Here is a 10088-nt window from a genome sequence, read left to right as displayed (position 1 = left end):
AAATACACACAATATCGTACATTTTGCGCAAGATGTAAAAACATTTATAAATCACATTTGGCCACCAGTGTCCCCTCCAAAAATGTGGTGCATGATGCCTCATTTGTATAGTTCTAGGTCATTAGTTAGTCAATGAATGGACAACAAATTCAAAACAAAATCAAAATAACTCTAAAGAAGGATATTACACTTTTCACCTTAACTTGCATTCTCTCCAGCATACGGACAACTCAACATGCATCTCAGTGCACTAGGGATTAGGGAACGTAACTGGCACTATCACTATGAATTCCCAGATTTTTGAGTGAGTGACACTTAAATCAAGTCCAAAGATACCAATCAAAATTCCTCCCATGTTACTCTGCATAGACAGTCATCAGATTACACATGCATACGTGCGCTGCTATTTTAAATGACACTTTTTTACATTTCCATTGCCGTGTCTCAGTAAGTTCCAGGCCCTGTCTTTTACATGGCAGGTTGATGTAGTGTGTCTCAGTAAGTTGCAGGCCCTGTCTTTGACATAGCAGGTTGATGCAGTGTGTCTCAGTAAGTTCCAGGCCCTGTCTTTGACATGGCAGGTTGATGCAGTGTGTCTCTGCTTATTATCAAGCGGAATTTTGCTTGCTCCCACCACCACCACCACGTGATGACGGACGTACATGAACTGGACTGGACTGGACACACACACACACACACACACACACACACACACACACACACACACACACACACACACACACACACACACACACACACACACACACACACACACACACACACACACACACACACACACACACACACACACACACACACACACACACACACACACACACCTCCCACAGCAGCTGGCTCAGAGCCCTCAATCAGAAGCCATGGTAGGGACAAAGAGGGAGGCCCTCGGCTAGCCTCTGCCTGGCTGTACATTCTTAGAGGGGTGTGTATGCTGCTATGCTACTGGGATCCAAGCACAACACTGTGTGAAACCACTACATAGACCAATAGACCACGAGGCCATGTCACATGACCCTGAAACACCTGGTCTATGGCGTAATGGAAGGGATTTTCTACAAGATGTGTGGAAAGAGAGAATGACAGATTGTACAAGGGTCTCAGATTATGTCAAATTTGGTTGATATCCTCTTTGACCTCACAGAGGCTGTCTTGGATACATCTTTGGTATAGTGGACGTCTAAAGTAGCTGTCACACCCTGATCTGTTTTACCTGTCTTTGTGATTGTCTCCACCCCCCTCCAGGTGTCGCCCATCTTCCCATTATCCCCTGTGTATTTATACCGGTGTTCTCTGTTTGTCTGTTGCCAGTTTGTCTTGTTTGTCAAGTCAACCAGTGTTTTTGTGTCTCAGCTCCTGCTTTTTCCAGTCTCTCTTTTTCGCACCCTCCTGGTTTTGACTCTTGCCTGTCCTGTCTCTGAGCCTGCCCGCCTACCTGAGCCTGCCTGCCGACCTGTACCTTTGCCCCACCTCTGGATTATTGACCGCTGCCTACCCTGAGCCTGCCTGCCGTCTGGTACCATTGCCCCACCTCCGGTTTACTGACCCCTGCCTGCCTTGACCTGTCTATTGCCTGCCCCTGTTGGATTATTAAATAATTGTTAATTTGACGTTGTCTGCATCTGGGTTTTACCTGCATACCTGATAGTAGCTTTTGTTACACCACATGTTTTGCCCACTGATTATGGAAATAGAAAATCACATTATTGTAATTATATTGAATTTACAGCTGATTTGTGATAATTATCTCTTTGCATAAATGAGGAAACCTGATACTCAGACGTTACGTTATTATTTGTATTGACCTCATGGTCTGGATCAGATGGTGGGTTTGAAAAGCATGTTTTGTATTGCGTAGCGTCATACCGGGCTATCTATAGCAGATCCTAATGTCCTGTAGCCTTGTTGGACAGATTTATAGATGTCTGTGAATGATGTTCAGGAACACCAGCGGCACTACCTTTACATAAACATAATCCCATGGCAAAATAGTTATACAAGACAGATGAAATGTAGGTTCACCGATCAATCTCTTGCTAATTTTGGACAGCACCCTCAAAATAAATGTTTCTATACTAATTTACACACTCTATAACGCTAATATCCAATTCTGAATGACTGTAAAATGGTTATACAAGCCTTCTTCAATCAATGCAAGACAGCATAGAGCAATGTGCTTGCCCAAAATAATGAGTAAACTGTGCCGCAAAAAGTGAAACCAAAAAGCAGCCAATTAAATCACATTATCACAAGGTGAGTGGCTGTTAAAGAGGAAGGAGGACTTCTTTATGTCACCTTGTTGGGATATAGTACTTCTGTTCTGGTGTGGTAGTAGATAAGGGGCTGAGCCGCTGTAACTTCATCTTGATTCCACCATGGCCGGCGGGGTCATAATCCACTTCATTGACATCGTAAATAGTGACCTTTAACGCCTCATGGCCCTGAACTTTCACCCAGCTTCCTCCCACTCTGTTACAAGGTCAGGTAGAACCAGGTAACTTGATTTACTCTACAGCTGTGATACAAGATATCATGTTGGTTCTGATATGAGACAACATGTTGATTTCTACTGTATTTATAAATGGTAGAAGTTGTAATGCTTATCTGCCTGTCAGCTATACAGGATACAGGATAACTGATCCCCTAATTATGATCAAATGAATACATTTATCATCATGGTTTCCTATGTCGTCTCTAGGCCTCAGCAGTTTCAACAGCAGCTAAACACAACCAGAGCCCCTTCAGATGTAGGCCCAAAGATATAATTAATGTATGCCTACTACAATATGCCTCAGTGCTAGACAGATGTGTAAAGTCACTCAAGTCAATATCTCATTGGATAAAAATACACTTCTCTGTACAGTTTAGCAATTTAATAATTTCAATTCAAACAGGTGCTCTTGTCTGTAAAGAGTACAAATACCCTGCTTACAGTAGGTGCCTGAGTTTATGCAGGACTGAACACTTCACTACTTCCCTCTAGTGGTCCAATAGCAAACGAGCAGGAAGTAGACTGCGTGTGGCACACTACTATGAAACTTCTGTTATCACTCCTATAGACATCCTCACATGCACCCAGGTGGGCCAACAGTTAATTACTGTTTGGTGAAAGCAGAACATTAAACTCCACTGACTTTTCAGACTGCTAGGCTTTCATAAACATTGTGTGTATGGGATTGAGATCACAAAGCTATGTAAGATATACAGTAGTGTGTCCAGCTTCAAATGGCTTCCATCAGGATACATATCGGCTAAGATTAAAATACAACATATCACATTTAGGGTATCGGAACTATGGAACATTGGAACATGGTGTTCCGTTTCGATTGGACTCATGAGGGTTAAGATCTGAGCTAATTGGAGCGGCTAGGTGTTGACATGACGTCTTGTGCCAGAGTGATTGGCTGGCTGTCCTGGGGTATGTCCTAAATAGTACCCTATTCCCTATGTAATGCACCACTTCTGACCTCTGGTCAAATGTAGTGCACTATATATAGGCTATATTGGAGTGCTGTTTACCCCTCTCGGGTAGCATGATGCCAAGTCCTGTTCTCGCTCCTTACCCCCCAGCCAGCCGGTAGGGTTGTTTTGATGTTTGACAGCCTGGGGTCAGGTCACTGTGGAAACTGGGCTTGGATTTGTAAGACTGTCCTGGGCTGCTGAATCTATGACATCATCTCTTGGTTATTCACACTCAGACCGTGTTGACTCCCAAGGCCAGAAGGAGAAACAGGAAGAAGACGTGACCCTGTGAAAGGACAGCTGAACAACACCCAGACACCCCTCCTCACTCAGGGTCACATTTATGCTTGTGACCACACCCATTCTGCAGTGCCATGAACCAATCAACTGTCGCATGCCATCACAGACAGGTGTTACTAGCATGCTGTCATGTCCATGAATGATGATTGGTAAATGTGTTTTCTCCTGTTGTTAAAAAGTACTTGCCCACTCATGTAATGTTGAACACATATCAGAATTTTAACAGCACCGTAGGCCTATCCCAGAAGTTAGCAATAGCAAAGACCTCAGATTAGCTTACCCTCTACACATTTTTATATACTGTATATATTTTTTTATACTTCAAGGGGTCTTAAAATTAAAAATCAAATAGCAAAATGATCCATGGTATGACCTTCTTAAAACAATTCCATATAGTTTAGTAACCCCCCCCCGGCTTAGACAGGGCTCACTCCTTGATCACACCGACAGCTGTCCTTGCATTTTGGTACACCAGAAGTACATTCATTTCCAATGGAACGCTGTGTTTGCCTTGCAGCATTGCGTTGCAGAGGTAGTTGCAGTGCGTTCTGTGTGGTGCATATGTTGGATTTATCGAACATATGCATTAAACGGTATGTGTAGACGGCTTGACAGAAATGGTAGCAGAAGGTGAATGTTGAAATGTTGTGGCACACATATCCAGATGATGCTGCAGTACTCTTTTTTTACGCTGTCGGTGTGATCGAGGCGTTAGACTGTTAAGTGACAAAAATACGGGGTCAAATATATGTCAACAAAAATAACAAATGTTTCCTGATCTTTCTTATATCTCTCAGATATAGGACAGACACCTCAGAACAAACTTCCTTTAGATTTTTTTGGGGGGACTATGTGTTGTTCCATGTAGTGAATCTGTTATTCAATGCGTTTGTATGGGCTAATAGCAGTAAGGCCAAATAAAATGTTTCATCAAATAATTTGTGCATATTTTTTTTTATACTTCAAGGGGTCTTAAACTTCAAAACCAAATAGCAAAATTATCATTGGTATGACCTTCTTAAAACAATTCCATATAGCTTAGTAGAACATAGACATAGTTTAGACTCTTACGGGTTAAACAAAACTTGGTTGAAACATGAGTCTTTCATTAATAATTGATAAGTGATATCATTGACAGCTTCCGATACTCACAGGGCTGTTGTGTAGCCTAATATATTCATCTCCTACAGCTACATGCATTCCACATGTGTTGGTAGCCTATTCTGTGATCTGCGATCCCATCCACCCCTCTACTTATTATAAGCGCACACTGAGATAACGGTAAAGCAGGTAGGGCAGGTACATACCGTTATGTCAACCATTTCCAGCGGCTTCTCCTAGTGGTCTAGCGGCCCACCTGCTCAAGACTACCAAGAGCAGACTGCACTAGAAATTACCCACCACCTGAGGGAGCCAACAGCCTATTGCATAACCAGACAATCCTAATAGTAGGCCTAGTCTATGCAATAAATTATAGACACCCCGGATGAGATCAATTATAGGCATATTAGGCTATAATAAGTTACATTATCATTGTTTTCCCTTACCTCAGTGGTTACTGTTGGCAATTATGGACATTGCATATTCCCTAGGTTATTTCAAAGGTTGAATCTAGAAAAATATGACTATTGCATTCTCTGTATTATGAAACAGTCTACGATTAACACCTCCCGCTCGCCAACCTCCTTTCCAGCGGCTCTCCTCGAGCGCGTGATGCACTCATTTGCATACGGTGCGATTTGAAATACAATGTAAACAGCTCTTGAACTGAGCAAGTCATCTAATCAGGTCGAGCAGTTCTTGCTGGCATTTCGTATCCTTGGTGGTGTAGGCTAACTGGCATTATTTCAGCTGATGGGCATGGCCCTGCATTCTGATGGAAACGTGGGAGATTCGAAATTACTATTCGTCACATTGCTCCCGCGGAGAACCAACCTGTGGTTTACACACAGAAATGTAGCCAATTTCCTCGGCTTTGACTGTCGTTTGCGCGCAGACACGTCATTCAGAGACTAGTCCGTGGCCCGCCCAGCAGCATTTGACTGAAGAGAGCAATGAAGAGTGTGGGGGTATGATAACAGTTTAACTGGACCTCAGCAGCAGGCTAACATGTTATCACATTGAGTGATACAGTATACATTCGTTGGTTGCCCAGCCGTTGAGCATTCAGTGCGATATCACATCTGGGCTACCGGAAATACGATGCTCAACCACCGCTGTAGATTGACATTGCTGCTATCCAGGTGTTGGACCAAAGAGGAGGGACGTTGTTGATGTGACATTACATCTATGCTGTGTGCAGTTTTTTGTGGTCCCATTCACAGACACAGAGCAAGAAGATGCTGAGCCGTTTCATGAGTGGCAGCATCAGGAATCTGGAACGAGAATACAACTGTACGGTGAGGCTGCTGGATGACTCGGAGTACACCTGCACGATCCAGGTCAGTTCCTGTTTAGCAAGCAGGGAACCTATTATATTGATGCTGTTGCTGTCACCGTTGGTTGCCCCACTGTGGGTCATGTCTCTTTCGTATGAGTATTTGCTACCTGTGCGCATCACATGACAGCTTGATGAAAATAGAGAAAACCGTAATCTGCATTGCGTATTAAATGTGTAAAGATCTAATGTATCTCATCGGGTATTTGATGTCATTCTGCTGGCTGAATTTTGGAAGCGTGGCTTCGGTGCACTGCAACTGTCCTGAATCGTTCATCATGCAATATTGATCATCTATGGATCATCTATTGATCTATGACACTTTTCACATGTTCTATGTTTGTCTTGGTCTTAGACTGGCTTGGCCTAGGTAGAGAGTGATAATCAGCATCAATAACAGTTTGTGAGTGTGTCTCCTAACCTGGACGCTTAGAGATGTGACAGTTCTCCTCACCATCATATTAGTAATGACAACATGTAGAGACCTTCACCAACATCTCTGGGATCTGACAACAAAGGAAAGCTACAGCCTACTTTCCAATGTGACTGAAACACTGAATTGAAAGGAAATGGTAGGATTTAACACCAACCATGTAAAGTCTGTAAACAAATGCTGATACCTTTTCAGAGAATCTACATTATAAGAAGAGGTCAGCCATCTGCAATCAATCAACATGACCATTTTTTGCATTCTTTGTATCAGAACCTCTGACATTCTGAGTATTGTAATGACCCTGGCCTTCCTTTTGCTGACCCATGCCTGATCAGGTCCTTGCTTCTGCTCTAAGAGAGAGACAAAGTATTGAAACACAAGACACATCTCCAGGACACACATTTTAAGGCTTGTCACAAGTCACAAGTCACATTTGAATCACTCTCAGACCGTTGTTGCTGATTTGCAATTCTCTCACAGAGAGAGGGAAGGGGAGGTAGATGGATAGATGGATAGCCAGACAGACAGACAGACAGACAGACAGACAGACAGACAGACACAGACAGACAGACAGACAGACAGACAGACAGACAGACAGACAGACAGACAGACAGACAGACTATTCAGAATGCATCTCTGGATCTGCTGCTCTCTATTGTTACAGGGTGGTTTGGAACAGGACATATTCAAACCCTTTATGATACTGATTACAGTCGAATGACCAAAGTGCCATCTAGTGGCCTCATGGGTGGAATGTTATTAATATTTTTTATAATTTCATGAATCAACATTGTTAAAAAAAATGCTGAAAATCCTGTTTTATATGTCAAACGGTTTTGTTATAGTTCTGCCTTCTGTGATGTATATAATGTGTAACATTGGGATGCAAACTCAAAATGATCTGAAATGGTACAGGTATCTTCTTTTTTGTAAGCCTATAACCATGTGTGTTTGTTTTGTTTTAGATTACCAAGAAACACTGTGTGACCCTGATTTAGCCCACTGGAGTAATTAAATAAATGTTTTAAAAAAGGAGGGAACTCAAGATTTTGAGATGCACTGACTTTGTGGCAAGATGAGCATTTTAACTTCTGATGGTGTTTGGTCTTGCTCACCCTGAAGGAAACTGGAATCACTCCTAGCCAAGTCTTGAAGTGTACTGTATTTCCCCCAAAGCTCTTCTAGTCTTATGGCACAATGGTATTCCTTACTTTTACCCTCTTCAATTCACCTGGAATTCATACAAGTTTAAAAAAGAAACAAGTACATTTATTAATGACTTTAGACAGGAGCTTGAATTAAATATGTCTCTGTCTTTCATAGAACGTTATTGATCCAGATGAGCAGAGAAGTCCTCTCATCCTCATCAGTATGGGTGACTGAGGCACTGGCACAGAGTCAGTGGTGGTGTCCCAAATGGCACCCTATGTAGTGCACTATATTGAACCAGGGTGCATAGGAGTCTGGTCAAAAGTGGGGTGTCATTTGGGACGTCCACAGTCTACAGGCCTCAGTCAAGATGCTGCATTCTGTGGTGCACTAATGAAATCACCACCGTTCCCTGGAAGTCTAATGCAGGACTTGGATGGAGTTCTGATTTTGTCTTGTAAATGCATTATTGAAATAGACTTCCGCTGCTATCGACTAAGTGGGCGTTGTTAAGTTATGTTGTTTACTGCCTGGCGTGTTGCCTGGTAATGTTGGGGTTTGTTAAACTTTTACTGCAGTGGGCTAAATCAGGTTCACACAGAGTGATTCTTGGTAAGTCTTAAACACATCTACTTTGAAACAAAAGTATATACTTCACACACATGGCTATGGGCTTAAAAAAACAAGTCACCTGTTGTCACGCCCTGACCTTAGAGAGCGTTTTTTGTTCTCTATTTGGTTAGGTCAGGGTGTGACTTGGGTGGGCAAATCTATGTGTTCTATTTCTTTGTTGGCCGGGTATGGTTCCCAATCAGAGGCAGCTGTCTATCGTTGTCTCTGATTGGGGGTCATACTTAGGCAGCCTGTTTTCCACCTGAGTTTGTGGGATCTTGTTTTTGCTTAGTTACTGTGTAGCCTGCAGAATGTTTCGTTCGTTTATCTTTTTTTTTTTTTTTTGGTGTTCATCAAAATAAAGTAAGATGTACGCTTACCACGCTGCGCCTTGGTCTCCTTCTTCCAACGACGGACGTAACAGAAGATCCCACCACAAACGGACCAAGCAGCGTGGCCAGGAGGAGCAGACATCCTGGACATGGGAGGAGATCCTGGACGGGAAGGGATCCTGGACATGGTAGGAGATCCTGGCTGAAAAGGATCGCCTTCCATGGGAGCAGTGGGAGAAAGAAAGGGAGGAAAAACGACGACACCGGGGTTCGCAAGCACGAGAGGCAGCCACAAAAATGTTTTTGGGGGGCGCACACAGGGTGGTTGGCGGAGCCAGGTTTCAGACAAGAGCCAACTCCCTGCACTCACTTTAAGGAGCGGGTGACCGTTCAGGCACCATGTTTTGCGGAGATACGCAATGTGTCTCCAGTGCGCATCCACAGCCCGGTGCGTTCTGTGCCAGCTCCTCGCACTTGCCGTGCGAAAGTGAGCATACAGCCAGGACGGGTTGTGCCGGCTCAGCGCTCCTGGTCTCCAGTGCGCCTCCTCGGTCCAGGATATCCTGCGCCGGCTCTACGCACTGTGTCGCCAGTGCGCCTTCACAGCCCAGTGCGTCCTGTGCCAGCGCCCCGCACTTGCCGGGCTAAAGTGAGCATCCAGCCAGGAAGCGTTGTGCTAGCTCTATGCTCCAGACCTCCAGTGCGCCTCCTCGGTCCAGGATATCCTGCGCCGACTACGCACTGTGTCGCCAGTGCGCCTTCACAGCCCAGTGCGTCCTGTGCCAGCACCCCGCACTTGCCGGGCTAAAGTGAGCATCCAGCCAGGAAGCGTTGTGCTAGCTCTACGCTCCAGACCTCCAGTGCGCCTCCTCGGTCCAGGATATCCTGCACCGACTACGCACTGTGTCGCCAGTGCGCCTTCACAGCCCAGTGCGTCCTGTGCCAGCGCCCCGCACTTGCCGGGCTAAAGTGAGCATCCAGCCAGGACGCGTTGTGCTAGCTCTACGCTCCAGATCTCCAGTGCGCCTCCTCGGTCCAGGATATCCTGCGCCGACTACGCACTGTGTCGCCAGTGCGCCTTCACAGCCCAGTGTGTCCTGTGCCAGCGCCCCGCACTTGCCGGGCTAAAGTGAGCATCCAGCCAGGACGCGTTGTGCCAGCTCTACGCTCCAGACCTCCAGTGCGCCTCCAAGGTCCAGTATATCCTGTGCCAGCTCCATGCACCCGGACTCCAGTGCGTGTCTCCAGCCTGGTACGTCCTGTGCCTGCCTCCAGCCTGGTACGTCCTGTGCCTGCTCCACGCACGAAGCCTCCAGTGGTGATCAATGGCCCGAAGCCTCCAGTGATG

The 10088-nt window shown here is 45.0% G+C and overlaps 1 protein-coding gene across 2 annotated transcripts in view; it reads left to right on the top strand.

Annotated features, from left to right (window-relative positions):
* The first annotated feature begins 5466 nt into the window (after positions 1-5466).
* Positions 5467-10088, top strand: part of LOC139575792 (FERM domain-containing protein 5-like) — a 166363-nt gene continuing 161741 nt past the window's right edge. The window contains exon 1 of one of the 2 annotated variants that reach the window (XM_071401098.1): positions 5467-6218. In XM_071401098.1, coding sequence (XP_071257199.1) covers positions 6117-6218 — 102 coding nt within the window. In that variant the 5' untranslated portion in view covers positions 5467-6116. The remainder of the gene's footprint in view (positions 6219-10088) is intronic. The other variant, XM_071401097.1, reaches the window with a different exon arrangement.

Source organism: Salvelinus alpinus, chromosome 5 (assembly GCF_045679555.1).
Source record: "Salvelinus alpinus chromosome 5, SLU_Salpinus.1, whole genome shotgun sequence".
Lineage (NCBI taxonomy): Eukaryota > Metazoa > Chordata > Actinopteri > Salmoniformes > Salmonidae > Salvelinus > Salvelinus alpinus.
The sequence above is the reverse complement of the archived record's forward strand: the minus strand, read 5'-3'. Positions and strand labels throughout refer to the sequence as shown.